The 18,025-nt window shown below is 46.7% G+C and overlaps 2 protein-coding genes across 2 annotated transcripts; one reads left to right on the top strand and one right to left on the bottom strand.

Moving 5' to 3' along the window:
* The first annotated feature begins 2,509 nt into the window (after positions 1 to 2,509).
* On the top strand, positions 2,510 to 3,475 carry OTUD6A (OTU deubiquitinase 6A). The gene has a single exon (XM_039253391.1). The coding sequence runs from the start codon at positions 2,563 to 2,565 to the stop codon at positions 3,436 to 3,438; it is 876 nt and encodes a 291-aa protein (XP_039109322.1). The 5' UTR covers positions 2,510 to 2,562; the 3' UTR covers positions 3,439 to 3,475.
* An 11,194-nt stretch (positions 3,476 to 14,669) lies between these two features.
* LOC120246058 (heterogeneous nuclear ribonucleoprotein A1-like) lies at positions 14,670 to 15,684 on the bottom strand. The gene has a single exon (XM_039253365.1). The coding sequence runs from the start codon at positions 15,630 to 15,632 to the stop codon at positions 14,670 to 14,672; it is 963 nt and encodes a 320-aa protein (XP_039109296.1). The 5' UTR covers positions 15,633 to 15,684.
* Between the last annotated feature and the right edge of the window lie 2,341 nt (positions 15,685 to 18,025).

The raw sequence follows: 18,025 nt of genomic DNA, 5'->3' as shown, positions 1-18,025 counted from the left end.
CTCGCTCTGCATAGGCACAGAGAAGGCCACGTGCGCAGCTGACGCGTCCTACCATCCTAATGACGAGGGAGCATAAAGCAAGCTGAGGGCAAAGCCCAAGCTCGCATACCCCACCCTCTGCAGGTAGGATATGTGTGCTATTCCTCAGTCACTCTTGGCTGCCCGAGAACAGAGGAAAGGAAAGAAAACAAGTGGTTAACTGACTGAGATCACAGCACCCGAGTCTCCACCCGTTTGCAAACGTCTTGGTAAACTATAAGAAAAGGGCAATCTTATCAGTAGCCTAATCTCCAGAAAACCTGTAGACTCGAGCTTCCTGGAGCTCCAACGTCACCCTCCCCTCCATAGTGATGTGGGAAACAAAAGCAAGAAGGAGATGGCAGGTACAATTAAATTTCCTTATAAAAATCTGCAGCCCATTGACAAATACTTGAGGCAAATACAGAGTAGACCATTTCTCCAGGAACCCCCTACTGTCCTAACGTTAAGGCCTTACTAGAGGCAAACTGACAGTAGCCTCCAGTAACGTGTGAGTGTCCTTTAGCACATGAAAGTCCTTCTGCAGGCCTCCCTTTTCCCTTTATCTCCCCCAACTCCCTAGTATGTAACCAGTCACTGTTCACAACCCCAGTGCAGCTCTTTCTGCCCATGGGTCCTGTCCCCGTGCTTTAATAAAATCACCTTTTTTTGCACAAAGAGAGCTCCAGGATTTTCTTGGCCATCAGCTCCGAACCCATCATCGCTCTGAAGCCCGTCAACACGGAGGCAACAAAAAGTGACACATTTGTCAATAACTGAAAGAAAATAGTGAGCCTAGAGTTCTACTTCTGGTGAAAATATCCTTCAGGAATGAAGGGGAAATCAAGGCATTCTCAAATGAAGCTTCAGAGCATTTGTCACAAAGAGACTTACCTGAAGGGATGGCTAACTGAGGTTTTCTAAACAGTAAAAATAAAAGAAGAAATCTTAGAAAATTGGGAAGAAAAAACATGATAAGCAAAACTATGGGCAAATATAATAGACTTTCCTTCTCCCCTTGAGTAATCTATTGCTTGAAGGTCAAGGCCAAAATTAGAAAACTAACATGGTTCTAAATGTACATAGCGAACACTTAAGACGATTGTATTATAAACGGGTGAGGGCAAAGGAATGCAAAAAGAGATAAGGCTTCTATGCTTCAGTCAAACTGGTAACAATGACAGCATCATAAATTTTTCATAACACACACACACACACACGTACCTAGAACACTCACTTAAAACGTTATACAAAGAGTTACACTCAAAAACACTATAGATACATCAAAACTGAATTCTAAAAAATGTTCAGGGAACCCAAAGGAAGGTAGGAAAAAGAAAACAGAAATGAACACAGAACAAACATGAAAACATTAAGTTGCAGAATTAGACCCTAACATATTAATAATTAGCTTAAATATAAATTTAACTGACTGGATGGCCCAGTCAGCTAAGGGTGGGACTCTTGATTTCCGCTCAGGTCAGGATCCCAGGGTTGGTGAGTTGCGAGCCTCACGCGGGGCTCTGTGCTGATGGTGCAGAGCCTGCTTGTGATTCTCTCTCTGTCTCTCTCTTCCCCTTCAGCATTCTTTTATTTCTCAAAATAAATAAACATTAGAAAGAAAAGAATTGTGGCTATTGCCTTCCTATACTGAGACGGGACAGTTCGAATTACTGTGAGAACATGAAAGGACTCTGTGTTCCCAGGAACATAAGGAAATGTAAAGGTTCGCCATTCAAGGGGCGCCTGGGTGGCTTAGTCGGTTAAGCGTCCGACTTTCGCTTAGGGCATGATCTCGCGGTTCGTGGGTTCGAGCCCCGCGTCGGGCTCTGTGCTGACTGCCAGCCCAGAGCCTGGAGCCTGTTTCAGAGTCTGTGACTCCCTCTCTCTCTGACCCTCCCCTGCTCACGCTGTCTCTCTCTCTCTCTCCTAGAAATAAATAAAACATTAAAAAAAAAAAAAAAGGTTCGCCATTCAAGGAACCTGAAAAATGAGAAAGCCGAATTGCCACCTGAACTCTAGGAGTGACGGGAAGTCTATCCTCAGAGCACATTTGTCTGACGTGGTTTGTCATGTGATTCAAGCCTGACTAGTGTCTCAGCTGTGTTCAGGTTTGGGAATGAAGTAGGGAGTGAGAGTCCATTAACAAGAGTAATTCTACAAGAGTAATTCTACGAGAGTAATTACTACACGTAATATTCGAAAGCGAGATTTTAGGCACGAGATTCGAGATTCGGGCCGTGCTAAAAGCAGAAGAAACCGTTGCTACGGGGGTCTAATGGGCGCGTGTCTAGGCTCTCGCGACAGCCAGTCCTAGTGCCAAGCATTCTCAAGGGCGTGGCCATGGGGAGACAGTAGCCAATGACTGACAGAGCCGTTAATAGGGTGGGGCCGCCGGCGCGTGAAGCGAGCCGAGTGCAACAATGCGGCGAGGCTGAGGAGACGCTGGCGGTTGGCGAGCTCCCTCCCTTGAGCGGTCAGTTTGAAGTGTAGCGGGTACTTCAGCTACGCCCAACCTTCGAGTCTCACCTGCCGTTAAACATCATGGACGACTTTCAGAGAGAGCGAGAGCGGATGCTACGACGCCACTATCGAGAGAAGAAAGAGCTTGTGGCCCGCATCCAGGGCATGAAGAACTCGGTCCCCAAGACCGACAAGAAGAGAAGAAAGCAGTTGCTCCTAGACGTGGCGCGCCTCGAGGCCGAGCTGGAGCAGAAGCACCAGCAGGAAATGGAGACGCTCCAAGAGAGTTGCCCTGATAACAGCATCCTCGATTTGGTCACAGAAGATCTTGCCAAGATGGATCTTGAGAACCAGCCTCCCAGCGTGTCGAGGGCACAGAAAAGGCGCGAAAGGAGGGCAGCCCTCCAGAGAGAGCGCCAGGGGAGCTTCGCCGAGATGGAGATGGAGCATCTGGCCAGCTTCCGCCGCGAGGAGGAGGAGAAGCTCTCCGCCATCCTGGGATCCAAGAACCTGGAGATGAAGGATATCCCGACCGACCGCCACTGCATGTACCGCGCCATCCAAGACCAGCTGGTGTTCTCGGTGACCATTGAGAGCCTGCGGAACCGCACCGCCATGTACATGCGCAAGCACGTCGACGACTTCCTGCCCTTCTTCAGCGACCCCGAAACCGGCGACATCTTCAGCCGCGACGACTTCTTGAGCTACTGCGACGACATCGTGTGCGGCGTGTTGTGGGGAAGCCAGCTGGAGCTGAGGGCCCTGTCGCACGTCCTGCAGACCCCCATCGAGGTGATCCAGGCCGAATCGCCCACCCTCGTCATTGGGGAGGAGTATGCCCAGAAGCCGCTCACCCTCGTCTACTTGCAATACACCTGCAACCTCGGGGAGCACTACAACTCGGTGAAGCCGCGCGAAGCCGGCGCCGTCGGGGGCGCGGCCCCGCGGCTCTTCTAGGCCCCACGCCGCCGCCGCCGTCACCGCTGGAGCCGCAGCTGCCGCCGCGTCTACCCAGTAGGCTCCGGTTTTTTTTGTTGTTGTTGTTTGGTTGGTTTTCTTTTTTTGTTCTTTGCCTTCGGTTTTCCCGATTTTCTCTGTGTTCGTTTCACTCTAACGTCGACCCCTCTCTCTCCCCGCCCCCACGCCGCTGCCCCTGCTACCTGGCAGATCTTTCTTCTTCTCTCGCCCTTACGTTGCTAGGGGGGTGGGGGGACTCAGCACACAGGTATATCTGTGTTGTTCCACCTGCGTGCGAGGAGGGAGTAGGTTTGCTAACTCGCCCTTAAGGGGCTTCGTCTCCCTCGCCGACAACAATTGGTCACTTGGTCACGCTGCACTTACCTTTTAGATAAAAGTGGAAATTTGGTTTGATGCGCTCCTAACTTGGGAAAAAGTAGTTGAGCTCAGGATCTTCAGATTGTCCCGTGAATGTAGTATATGGAGTTTTATATGTATTATATTGGAGTTTTTGTGATCGAAATGCTTTGTGAATGCCTTTTGCTTACTAGTTCTTTGGAGGGAAAAAAAAAAAAAAATCTGTCCTGGGCTGTTTTGACGGTTACTTTTTACCCCCAGCTGGGCTATTCTGGAGATGTCTCAAGTTATGGATGAGACCTCCTCCTGCGTTTTGCTTTGCTTTTTCCTTACAAACTTGTGTGGTTTCCAATTAGCTTTAGTTATTCAGGTATTTGCTAAATTCTACTTGAAGCCTTTGTTAAGCTTGGAAACTAAACGTAAGTGCTAAACATAGAAATTAAATAATCAAATTTACAAAAACTGGCAGGTTGGATAAGGTTTGCTGCAAGATGTGAAAGATCTCAATTTAATGTCCTTTGTTAAAGATAGGAAGGGATATGACTTCATTCAAGTAGTTGATCCATTTCATTATGTCTGCAACTGGTATGAAGCAAAAGGAGACACTCTGATAGGTAGCTTAGCTTACTACAAGAGTGAGATCTGAACCAGTAAGTTTTCTTTAGTCTCTGACATAAAAGGATACAACTTTATTCAAATAGTTGATCCAGTTTGTTGGTACAAACAAGTGGTATAAAGTTTGAAAGATCTGAACTTAGCATGTTTGCATTAATTGTTAGAGATAGAAAACTATTTTAGAGGATTTTAAGGAGTAAAAATAGTTAATCCGTTCTGTTACATCTACAACTGGCATGAGGCAAAAAAAAAAAAAAAAAGTGAGCAGGATTCTTTTGTTGGTGGAGACTTGTTGCCATCTTGAATTTGCCAGTAGAATAGTAAAAGTGAAATGATTTGCAATAAACAACTTAAAATGTTTGCAATCTTTAGATTCTGCATTTAAGTGGTTACATAAATTCACTTAAAAATTCATTGTACACAGCCAATGTTCTACAATAAAGTATATAAATTCAAAAAAATATTATGCAACTTGTTTTAAAAATAAAAGTGTTAAAAATATCTGATTCTCTATTTTTGTGTCACTGACTTAGTTTACATAGAGTTTGTATCCCAGGAGCTACTTCACCAGGGGAATCCTGGAGTGTTAGGGAGAGGAGTTGGGGGACAGATGAGCCTTTGGGGAGGAGGCCTAGCCCAGGGTGATGGTGGCAGCCTGGAGTGGAGTGTTTCCCTGGAAAGGATTTAGGGAGGGACTTTATCTAGAGGCTGTCCTGAGCTGATGTTTCACTCGGCTAAAAACCTCATGAAATGGTTTTGTTTAGAGGTGTTCTCATTGCTGTGCATGAAAAAGAGCTCCCACCTCCCCAAACTCACCAATACAGGGCTACATTGCAGCAGGGGAAGAAGTGCCACTGTTTTGAGGTATTTGGGGGCTGGGGGCGGGGTCCCAAAATGCAAATAGGGAAATCCTGCCAGATAGCTCACTGTGTAAATGTGCACCAGATAAGTTTCAGATGTCCAGCTAGCTGAGGAGAAGAGGGCCCCTGAGAAAAACAGGGATTGGGGTGCATTGTAAGAAGGCGGCCTTTTATCGGGGCCAGAATACTGGCTGTGGAAGGGAGACGAGGCCCAGAAGGGAGGCATAACCTATAGAAGCGTGCCCGGCTGGGAAGGAGGTGAAATTTGGGGATGGGGTCAGCCTAGGAGGAAGAATGGGACGTGGCAGGGGAAGGGGCAGAGGCTGAGGAAGGGGACTAGTTGGCAAACAGGGCATAGGTCTGGGTAGAGAAGGGGACCTGCATGGGGGTATAGGACACAGGTGGGCAAGTGGGACATAGTTATGACCTGAATGGGACATAGTTAGAGGCTGGTGAAGGACTCTAGGAATGGGAAGGGTGCTCCACTGGGAGGAGCTGCATTTGGTGGAGGAAGGGGGCTGGCTCGGGTAGGGGACCTTGATGGACAAGGGGACACAAGCTGGGGAAGTGGGCCTGGCTGCAGGAGGATTCCTGGAGGAGTCCTGGCTAGGGAAGTGGTCCAGGCTGGAGGCAGGGGCATAGGGCTAGCGAAGGGCTTCTGAGAGGAGAAGGTGGCCCTGCCGACGTGGGTTGTACAGGGAAGGGGAGGGAAGCTGGCTGGGAACCGGGTCCCATTCTGGGGAAGGGATCAGGGTAGGGGCCGAGAACGGGACTGGAAAGGAGGCCGGGTGGAGAAGGACACAGTGGAAGGAGGACTAGGCCGGTGGGAGGGACTACCCACGGGGGCAAGAGGCCTGGTTGGAAGGGCACACTAGATGATAGAGGGGTCCGTGTCTGCTGCATGGGGAAATGGCTGCCTATCCAAGGGAGAGGCGCTTGCCTGCGAGAGGGGTCTGGAAGGAAAGGGGGAATTCTTGGAGAAAGAGACGTTGACTAGGAAACAGGGTCTGACTGGGGAAGAACTGGATGGAGAAAGAAACCTGGCTGATGAAGGAGCCAACAGGCTTAGAAAGTTGGATACGGCTGGAGAAGGGTACCAGGCTGGGAGGAGGACCCAAATGGGAAAGGGGGGTGGCTGGGAAAAGGTACCTGACCAAGAAGGGGGTAGCGGGAGTAGAGGGGGTCCGTGCTAGGAAATTTGGGCCTAGACGGAGAAGAAGGCTTAGACAGGTAAGGGGCACAGGCTGGGGAAGTGCTATATGGTGTGGAAGGGGTCCTGGAAGGAGAAGTGAGGCTGGCTGGGCCTGGGGAGATGTCTGGGGAGCACTAGCTGGGAAAGGTGGCTTGAGCATAGGGGCTTAGGTGGCCAAATGGGGCCAGGCCAGGAAAGCATGCTTATGCGGAGAGTAGACCCGGCAGGGCAAGGAGGAATATCTTGGGGAAGAGGGAACAGTCAGGGGGAAAGGACAAGAGTGGGCAAGGGAATCTGGCTTTGGACTGGGGCACACGGTGGGGAAGTAGGTCTGGCCGGAGAAGGAGACCTAGTTGAGTTGGGGGGCAAAGGAAGAGAAAGGAATTCTTGACTGTTAAAGGGGGGAAAGCCCGGGAAAAGGCACCTGGTCAGGGAAAGAAATCCGGCTGGGACAGTAAGCGTAAGCTGGGGAGTAAGACACTGGCTGGGGAAGGGACCTAGATGCGGGAATGTGCCTGTCTTGTAAAGGGAACACAGGCATGATAGGGTGGCACAAGCTGAGGACTGGAGACTGGCGGGTATGGGGAACACTGTGCGCGTGCGTGCGTGCGTGCGTGCGTGTGCGTGCGTGTGTGTGTGCGTGCGTGCGTGAAAATACCCTGGCCAGGAAACGTGGCCTGACTGGGGAGAGGCTCTGGCAGGGGAATAGAACCTGGGGGAGGTCGGCCTGGGGAGGGACGGACGGGCTTAGAAAGGAAGCTGGTGCTGGGAAAGGTTTGAATGCTGAGAACCACATAAACTTGGCAAGGGACAGTCGGCAGGTTAGTGGACCTCGCCAGGAGAGGGGACATAGCAGGTGGAGGAGCCTGGTAGGGAAGGGATTCTGCCTTCGAATGAAGGCATGTGCCCTGATGGAAGTCGTAGCCGAGGGAGGGCACCTGCTTGAGAAAAGGGACGTAGCTGAGGGGGCACAGAGTAGGGATGGGATGAGGTCTGGCCAAGAAGGAATAAGCTAGAGAAAGGGCTTGTCTGGGAAGGTGAGCATAAACTGAGGCAGAGGATGTGGATCCTTCAGTGAAGAGAGCCTGGCTGGGGGGAGGAGTCTGGCTAGGAAAGAGCTCCTAGGACAAGGAGACTTGGCTTAGCATGGGGGCACCTGCTGGTGAAAGGGTCTTGGCAGGGAAAGGTCACATAGCTAGGGAGGGACTTGGCAGGTGCTTCCGAGGAAGTGTGGCTGGGGAAGGAGGAACTGGCTCTGAAAGGCCAGTGAAGGGGCAGCTCCTTGGGAAAGTGATCCAGCTGAAGAGGGGAAAGGCTGGGCACAGGCTAGGGAGGGATAACTAGCTGGGGCAGGGGGCCCCGGGGAGGGTTGCTGCAGATGAGGATACTGGCTGGGAATGTGGCTCAGCTGCAGAGAGGGTATAGGTGGGTGTGGGTGGCTGTAGGTAGGTATAGGGAAAGCCTGCCTAGCAGGGAAAGGGAGCCTCTCTGGGGACCTGGCCGTGGCTGGGGAAGGGGCCTTAGTTGGGGAGGAAGATCTAAGTAGATGAAGAGAGCCTGACCAAGTGAAGAGACCTGGCTGAGAAAAAGAAGGCATGGCTAGGTTCCACATTATAGGCAAGTTAAGGGCTACCGATGGGGGAGGGGTAATCCGCTGGGGCAGGCTGCACAACATGGGGCAGGCGGACTACCTAGGAAAGGGGTCCTCTCTCTAAGGAGGTATTGACAGGATGAGCAGGGTTAGGGAAGTGGACCTGGGTGAGGAATGGGGGATAGGCTGGTGACGAGGACCAGGGGCTTGGCTGGTATAGGGTACAAATTAACATAGGGTATAAAGAGGATTCCTGGCTCTTGAAGGAAGCAGGGCTGGGGAGTGTGACTCGGCTAGCAGAGGAGATACTTGCTAGGGAAAGGATACTGGAGAGTTTTCTGCGTATAAAGTAGGGGGTTCCCGGATGGGATGGGGATGGGTTGAGGTGGAAGGGTGCGCTGGCTGAGCCATCCAGCATGGGCTGGGCAAGGGCCCTGTCTGGGAAAGCGGTCACTCCTGGATGATGTGGGCCTTGTTGGGAGTGGGAAGGGAGCGTTGGGGCTGCCCAAGGACTTTTGTGGCAGAAGGTACTAGATAAAGACAACCGAGTCCCATTTTACAAACTATCCCTAAATAGAGAACTAACTATTCTTATGATGGGGACCCTTAAAGTGTCACAGGGCCTGTCCCTGATGCCTCCTTTGGGTCTGCCTTCATCTGGAAGGAGAGGGATGAGTTTTCCCAGGCCAGATCCTAACCGGGCCCACAGAGCACAAACCAAAAGAGAGTCTTCCCTGTGGGATCATGAGGCACGTACAGTCTGTTCCATTTTGTAGCAGTGACCACAGTCACTGAAGACAGTGAAAGTTCTGGGCAATTTTATGTGCAAAAGCCATGAGCGCTGTTCCCAAGGGGATCCAATCCCGGTAGCAACTTTTATTCATTTACTTTTTCACTTGCTCTGTCATGTCCTCCCTCTCTGGCCATAGCAGCCAAATATAAGGTACATTTATCTGGGTTTGAAGCTCAACTCATCAACCTACTTCCAAGGCTTGTGACTTGTATAAGTCACCTAATCTTTCTGGGCCTCAGTTTTCTCATCCATAATATGGGAAAATTAAAACCTGTATTAGAGATTATCTCCTGGGATGTTAAATGCACTAAATGAAAATCCACATGAAGTGGATATAAATGTTAGCTACTGTCAGTATCCTTATCTAGGAGCCTTAATTTTGTCTATAGCACTTCTGGGGCCCCTTGGCCTCTTCCCACATCTGACAGTGGAAGCAAAGCTTCTGCCAGGGGGCTACCTTCCCCAGCTGTTGCAGCCAGAGCTTCCCGGGATGCAGTGTGAAAGCAGAGGCCACCGGAGCTCACCCCAAGTGCCTTCCTGGGGGCAGGGTAGCCTACATGCAGGGACTCCCCAGACGAGTCAGTATCTTCCTTCTAAGCTTTTCCTACACAAACACATAGATACACATTTAAAGGAAAAACAAAATTGGTATCATTCATTATTCAAGCTACTTTTTCCCCCTACTTAACAATACATTATAAGCATTTCCCCGTGTCCTTAAACAGGCTTCACTATGATGGTTTGAGTGCCTGCATTCTAGCCTGTGAATATGTCATAATTTATCCTATTCTTTTGTTGGATATTTAGATTGCTTTCAATTTTTCACTACTATAAATATGCCACTGTAATATCCTTGTAGCTGAATTTTCGTCTATATTTCTGATTATTTCCTTTTTGATAGGGTTTCTAGAAGTGATCTAGGTCAAAAGGAGAGTCTTTTTATGCATAATTATAAATTGTCCTCTGGAAAGGTTGCACCAACTTGTACTCTTGGGGTATGAGAGTGTTATTTTCCCATATGGTTTCCAACACTGAAAATTATCATCTTTGCTAATTTGTTAGACGAAAAGCATGATGTTAGTTGACCCTCTGTTGATTACTACTAAGGGGAAATATTTGTCTGAGTGTTTATTAGCATGTTTATTTCATTCATGCAAGAGCAAATAAGTCTTATTTTATTGCCTATTCTTGAACTTTGCTTAATTTTCTATTTGTCTTTTTCTTATGGAATTTTAACAGGTCCTTCCACTTGTCATTTGGATATTTATAAAAACATTTTTTTTCTCATACTTCATTAGCCTTTCAGTTTTGTTTCTGACTTTTTGCATATGCTGAAGTTTAACACTGTAACGGAGTGGGGCACCTGGGTGGCTCAGTCGGTTGAGCAGCCAACTTTTGATTTTGGCCCAGGTTGTGATCTCACAGTTCATGGGTTCGAGCAGTACGGAGCCTGCTTGAGATTCTCTCTCTCTCTCTCTCTCTCTCTCTCTGCCCCTCCCCTGCTCTCTCTTTCTCTCTCTCTCCAAGTAAATAAACCGTAAAATAGTGATAAAAAAGTAAAATTGTAATGGAGTCTACCTATCAATCTTCTTCTTTATGGTTTCTGCTTTGGTATCATGCTTAGAAAGTTCCCCATCCTGAGTTTGAATCAATATTCCTGTATATTTTCATTCAGATTTTTATGCTTTCTCATTTTTTAAAGTTTATCTATTTATTTTGAAACGGGGGGGGCGGGGAGAAGGAGAGAACAAGCAGGGCAGGGGCAGAGAAATAGGGAGAGAGAGAATTCTAAGTAGGCTCTACACTGGCAGTGCCCCAATGCAGGGCTCGATCTCACAAACCATGAGAATATGACCTGAGCTCCAATTTTAAGAGTCGAATGCTTAACTGCGTGAGGCACCCAGGCACCCTTATGCTTTCTCTTAATAATTAACAAACCCACCCTGGAAATTATTTGGGTGTAAGATGAGGACGTCCAGTGATTTTCCCCAATTATAGTAATTAACCATATTTTGACTAATCCACCATTTCACCACTGATTTGAAGTACAACCTTCCACATATTACATTTTTATAGTATGAGGATAAATCTTTTCAGTCAGTCACACAGAACAGCCGCATTCCAGTGACCTCAGTCTACAACTGCCAGCTGTCTATTCATCCATTCATTCCATATTTACTGATGAGAATAAACAATAGAAGTAGAGAGATAAAAGATCCATTCCCACCCTTCACCATCTAGCGGAGATGGAACACAGGAAAATAGACGGAAATGACCAGTGTGGTGATAGAGGGAGGCGCAGGGGAATAACATTCCATCACACCTAAGCATCAGGGAGACTTAGGAGGAGCTTACAGAGGACAAAGCCAGAGGGGAGATGGGAGTGAAAAACAAGGTGTCTCCCTATTCAGTGGAGCTGTGGGGTGGAGGTGAGAGGTGAGGTAGTTGTGGGAAGAGTCTGGAGAAGGAGACAGGCCTAGTGCCCTGGCCTTAGTAAATAAACATGAGTTTTACTCACAGTATCACAAATTAATGAGATAACATTTTCATCAGATTAGCGAAGAAATAAGGTTTGATAATACGTTGATGGGGAAATGCTGAAACAGGCACCCTCAAACACTGCCGATGGTGTGCGAACAGGTACAGTCTCTATGGAGGGCAATTTGGCAATAACTACCAAAGTTAACACACATAGGCCACTCTCAGTTGTATTTGTATGGATATAAATATACAGTTTCACTTGTGCACAACTAAGGTATATATTAAAAATGATAATACTTGTTGCTTTTGAGGAGGGGGACCAGGTCGCTGGGGGGAAAGAGTGGGTGGCAGCTTTTCACGGTATAATCTCTTGACTGTCTGATATTTTGAACTACATGAATTAATAAATAAATCTAAACCTAACTCACTAAATAAAATGCACATGGCTTTTGACCTAGAAGTCTATATCCAGGGATATATACTAAAAATATATACATTTTACAAGACATTATATTTCAAGGGTGTTCACTACAGCATTGTTTGTTGAAGCAAAAATCTAGATACAACCTTACCTCTTTGGTAAGGACTAGTTGAATAAATTTTGAAGTGTCCATATGAATTGTTTCATGTAGGGAGAGGGGTAAAAATGGGTGGGTGGAAGACGAAATATGGTGAGCTCTTTTAAACTATGTATTTCTACACAGCTGAATTTATTTATTGTGGTTACATATGCATTTGTGGTTATATATAATATATATCATCTTATAAATAGAAAATATTTATATTTATAGTAAATTTATATTTATAAAATTTTAGAAAAATTAAAATGTGTATAAATATACATTTATATCAATGTATAAATTTTATGACAGATATATTTCTATTTTAGATATATAGTTTTTACCATTGTAGCTGTTTTTAAGTGTACAGTTCAGTGGCACTAAGTATATTCACATTGCTGTGCAACCATCAGCACCATCCATCTCCTGAACTTTCTCACCTTTCCAAATTGAAGCTCCATATCCATTAAAACAATAGCCCTATTCTCCCTCCTGAAAGCCCCTGGCGGGGCGCCTGGGTGGCTTAGTCGGTTAAGCGTCCGACTTTCGACTTTCGCGTAGGTCATGATCTCGCGGGTTCCGGCCTGCGTCGGGCTCTGTGCTGACTGCCCTCTCAGAGCCTGGAGCCTGTTTCAGTCTGTGACTCCCTCTCTCTCTGACCTCCCCTGCCCTCTCTCTCTCTCTCTCCTAGAAATAAATAAAACATTAAAAAAAAAAAAAGAAAGAAAAGAAAAAGAAAGCCCCTGGCAACCAACATTCTACTTTCTGTCTGTCAGTCTGACTGCTCTGGGTTCCTCGTATAAGTGGAATCATACAATATGTGTCCTTTTGTGACTGGTTTATTTCACAGAGCATAATATTCTCAAGTTTCACCCATATTGTAGCATGCATAAGACTTTCCTTCCTTATGAAAGGTGAATATTCCATTGCGTGTATGTATCCCATTTCATTTATCCATTATATGGTTGAATTTTTATGTAGAAAATTGTATCTAAAAAATTGAAAACATAATTTTAAAAAGGTACAACAGTTTTCCTATTTTCTTCTTGCTCTGGAATACGTTAAGTAGCATACGAGTGATCTGTTCCTTGAAAGTTTGAAATAACCCATTCACTCTTGAAACTGGGTCTGGGGCTTTTTGGAAGTGAGAGTCTTTGACAGTCAGATACAGTCCTTGGAAGAAAAGCTATGCAATGTGAAAACAATCATAATTTGTCTAAACTAGATAGGGACAAAGATGGAAGAACCTAAAATCAGGAGGTAAAGAGTAAATGTGACAAGTTTATTTCTCAGAGGGTAAGTCAAAGATACCATTTCACTTTTGAAGTTGAACACTTGGGAATGATAGGCTTAAGCACGGTGCTTAACGTCACAAAAATAACCACCAGTACAACTAAAAAACATGCCTATGTTCCCATTTAGAAGATGTTTTAATAAAAAGAAAAAGAAAAGAAAACCTAGCCCTTGGAACAGCAAATAGAAAACAAAGGAGATGGAAAAAAAACAGTTTACTGGCTTTTTGTCATAGGAGAGGAGTAGGGTAGCTTATTCATTTTTCTCCAGGTGTCTTGTTTTTACTCTGGTTTCAGTTATTTTGCATATGAAAATACAGAGGTTGTTTTAGGCTTCTGTGGCCAATACCTAGTCTCAGGAAGATGTCTTCTTATCTCTTTCTGGCTCTTTTTATAAAAAAAAAAAAAAAAAAAAACCTTATTTATTTATTTTAAGAGAGAGCGAGAGCAGACGCGTATGCGCGAGTGTGCCGGAGCCCGGCAGAGAGAGAGGGAGAGAGAGAATCCCAAACTGGTTCCATGCTGTCAGCGCAGAGCCCAACGTGGGGCTCTATCTCACAAGCTGTAAGATTATGGACTGAGCCGAAATCAAGAGTTGGTGCTTAACCAAGTGACCCATCCAGGTGCCCCATCTTTTTGGTTCCTTTTTATTTTAGTGGGTATTCCTTAGGGGAATTATGCAAATACACATTTACTCAACCATCAAATCCCGACTTCAATTTGAATGGAAAAATGTGCCCCTAAATATGTTTATTACTTCTCAATTACTTTTGCCAAAACCATTTTAACCATCGACCTAGGGCCTTCTCTGGGCCCTTCCAGCTCCCTCTATGTCTCTTTTGGTCTCTCTCTCTCTGTGTCTGTCTCTCTCATTCTTTTTCATACACACACACACACACACATACCACACACAGAGAAATCTCTGAACATTGTGTGTGACCTCACAACACTACAAGGCAGAAGCCAGTTCTGGTTTGTCATAAGAATGTGCTGATGATTATTACACATACCTCTGATTAGAGGTATTTGACAATAGAAAGAACCATCTCACAAGGAAGTGAGGTCTCTGTTATCAGAGGTGTGTAAGCCCAGGCTGGATAAGCACCACCTCACAGAAGTTTTCAGGTAATTCAGGTATCTTTTTTTTTTTTTTAAAGACACATTTATTCAGCGTCATGATCAGACTATTACATTTAGCAATCAACAGCATGGGTGCAAAAAGAAAAAATCTACATTAAAACCCTTTGTTGGAATGCTTTACACTTTCCACAGAACAGAAACTAAAATAACCTGTTATACAATTAGTCACAAATACAGTCCTCGAGTTTTTTGCCCATACACATGAGTATTGTCTAAAACATGTCTTCTTTGTAGCAGCTAGGCCCTGCCACCACTGTGCTTGGCTGAGTTCACAAATCTGTTGTAACCTGTAGCTTCCCTGTCACTTCTCTGGCTCTCCTCTCCTGCTAAGCTTTGTTTCCTGGCAGTAATTAAAACCTTCTGCCACTGCCATAGCTACTGCTGCTGCTGGAACCGCCATAGCCACCTTGGTTTCGTGGTTTGGCAAAGTATTGGCCTCCACCACCATAGGGGCCAGAGCTTCTGCCTCCAAAATTTCCTCCTTTCATGGGTCCAAAATTTGAAGACTGATTGTTGTAATTGCCAAAATCATTATAGCTTCCACCACCTCCAAAGTTGCTTCCATCATTACCAAATCCGTTATAGCCATCCCCACTGCCACCATATCCACCACCACCTCGACTGCCACCAAAGCCACCACGCCCACTGAAGTTTCCTCCACGACCAAAGTTGTCATTCCCACCAAAACCACCTCCACGACCACCACCGAAGTTTCCAGAACCACTTCGACCTCTTTGGCTGGAGGAAGCACTAGCCATCTCTTGTTTAGTCAGAGCCTTCCTTACTTCATAGTTGTGGCCGTTCACAGTATGGTATTTTTGAATAACAATCTTGTCTACAGAGTCATGGTCATCAAATGTTACAAAAGCAAAGCCTCTCTTTTTGCCACTGCCTCGGTCAGTCATGATTTCGATCACTTCAATTTTCCCATACTGTTCAAAACAATCTCTTAGATGATGTTCTTCAGTGTCTTCTTTAATGCCACCGACAAAAATCTTTTTCACAGTTAGGTGGGCACCAGGTCTTTGAGAATCTTCTCTCGAGACAGCCCTCTTTGGTTCTACAACTCTTCCATCCACCTTGTGTGGCCTTGCATTCATGGCCGCGTCCACCTCCTCCACAGTGGCATAGGTGACAAACCCAAAGCCTCTGGAGCGCTTGGTGTTTGGATCTCTCATTACCACACAGTCCGTAAGCGTTCCCCATTGCTCAAAATGGCACCTCAGACTCTCACCGGTTGTTTCAAAGCTCAAACCTCCGATGAAAAGCTTCCGCAGCTGTTCAGGCTCTTCGGGAGACTCTGACTTAGACATGACGGCGGTGGGAGGGGAGACTTTATCGATGCTTACTCGGCGGCGTCCACGGGCAGAAAGGGTAATTCAGGTATCTAATGGGCACTTAGAAGCTTTCCACCTTGCCTGAGAAATTAGAAAATGAAAAAGGGTTGTTTTTTGTTGCTGTTACGGTTTGTTTGTTTTTGCTTTGTGGTGGGGTATGAACCAGAAGGAAGCACAAAAAGGCCCTTGGCATGGGCAAGTCTGAGCTGGGAGCTAAGGGGGCCCTAAAGGAGGTTTAATAGGCCTCTTTTAGCCACTTGAGCCCTCTTTCTAGAACCATATAAGTGTTAATCCCTCTCCCAGGCCTCGATCAGTCTTGAGGAGTTTAGGAACATACCAGTATTGTGGAGCTGTAGGGGGAGGCAGCAGTGGAGATGCTGTAACTGCAATGTCGACTCTAGCCCTCGTTCGTAAACGCAAAACCGTTACTTCAGCCAGCTTGGCGCGTTGCTCAAGAGACTTGTTCTAATGAATAACCTGGAATGACTGGGATACATTCTCAAGTGTGTAAATAATGTTTCTGGAAGTATTTGAGGGCGCTTGAAAACAGCTTGTTCTTTTAAGTATCCAATTCAGTTCAGCTAAATATACCGAGTATCTCCGATAGCAGGCACTGCTGGCTGGGTAGGCCCCAGGAAGGCCAAGAGAGGAGCCCCAAAGACTGCATTCCTGCTCTCTAAGGTAGCTTTAGGGCCTCATAGGCGACACCCACACAAATCCCAGCGACTGGCTACCAAAGGCCCACCAGTAGGTGCTGTGGTCCAGTAAAATGAGGAAGTGAAGTGGGAATGGGAATGCTCTGGGTCAGCTTGGGACTGATTGGAGCCAGGTGCAAGAGGGACTTGAGAGCCTTGAAAGGTCAGCTTAGATTTAGGTGTGCAGCCCTGAAGGGAAGGGCGCTTCAGGCTATGAGGAATGCATTAGGCAAACCCACAGAGGTGGCAGTGCACATGACGTGAGTACAGCTGTTCACATCTCCGCATCTGTTTTCCCTCATTCCTGTAAAAGTCCCCACCTTCTTTTTGGGGTTTCATCCCTCTGTCACCTGCTTGGTGTGAAAAGGGGTTCATCGCCAGGGCCCCCTTCTGCCCCACCAATCAGAGCATTGCTTCTCCCTGGCCACAATGATTGGCTCAAGCTAAATCTGTGGCTTGGTTTGTGCGATCAGAGTGAAACCCAGAATTTGGTGAGCGCATGCGCTTTGTTGAGAAACTGGGGCCCAGCCGTCTCGGAACTGTTGAGGGCGGGCGGCCCGGGACTGTAGTTACGGAGTACTTCTTGTGACGCCACCGTGGGAAGTCACCAAATGGAATCAGTCCTTAGGAGGAGGCTAGTAAGACCTTATGGAATTGGAGGTGAGTTCTAAGTTCTTGGAAGATCTCAGTCGTCGTTTTGTTTGAAAGAAAGTAGGACAAAAATGGGTAACAACAACTGTTTCCCCTTGTTCACATAGCCACTTGAGCTGGGTTTCTCAGCTACCTCGAAACCAAGAAGGGAATACTCAGGGTATTCTACTTCATGGGGAGTGGCCTCTCTAAGTAGTTTGTGGGAATTGTGGGGGTCTGTGGCAGTTAGTTTGTCCATTCCCGGGAATGCAAGCCTGACTATGGGGGATGGGCAGCTTGGTTCTGGAAGCATCTGGTTCTTGATCCTGAGAACCAGCTTCTGTTGCAACTTCATGAGCTGCATTCCTATAGGACCCAGACTCAGCGACCAGCCGTACCTGAGAAGAGAGAAAATTTCTGCAACTTGCTCCACCCTTTGAGGAAAATAATCTTCCCTACTGAAGAGTTAGAATGTTGCTGTAGAGGTGATAGAACCGTTAAAAGTTTAGGGGTGCCTGGGTGGTTTAGTTGGTTAAGCGTCTGACTTTCGCTTAGGTCATGATCTCGCGGTTCGTGGGTTCGAGCCCCGCGTCGGGCTCTGTGCTGACTGCCGGCTCAGAGCCTGGAGCCTGTTTCAGTCTGTGACTCCCTCTCTCTCTGACCCTCCCTTGCTCACGCCGTCTCTCTCTCTCTCTCTCTCTCTCCTAGAAATAAATAAAAAAAAATATTAAAGAACCGTTAAAAGTTTGTTCTTCAGAAGGAATGACACATCAAAGCTATGCTTTAGGGATAAAGGATCTGATGGCATTTTGGGGAAAGAATGGATTGCAAGGAGAGAGATTGGAGGCAGAAGGTGGTTTGAGAGGCTCTTGTTAAATCCATGATAGAGGGCACTGACCTGGCCTGGGCTGTGGCAAAGGGAGAGAAGACAGGACCAGTGATGGACACTGGCAGTAGAATTAACATTTGTTTTGTGTGGAGAGTAAGGAGGAAGGCAGGATCAGAGGTGATTCCCTGCTTTTGGCTGGAGTAATTCAAGAAACG

The sequence above is a fragment of the Hyaena hyaena genome, unplaced genomic scaffold (assembly GCF_003009895.1).
Source record: "Hyaena hyaena isolate Hyena2069 unplaced genomic scaffold, ASM300989v1 scaffold_451, whole genome shotgun sequence".
In the NCBI taxonomy this organism is placed as follows: Eukaryota; Metazoa; Chordata; class Mammalia; order Carnivora; family Hyaenidae; genus Hyaena; species Hyaena hyaena.
Note: the sequence above shows the minus strand (reverse complement) of the source record. Positions and strands in the feature narration are given on the sequence as shown.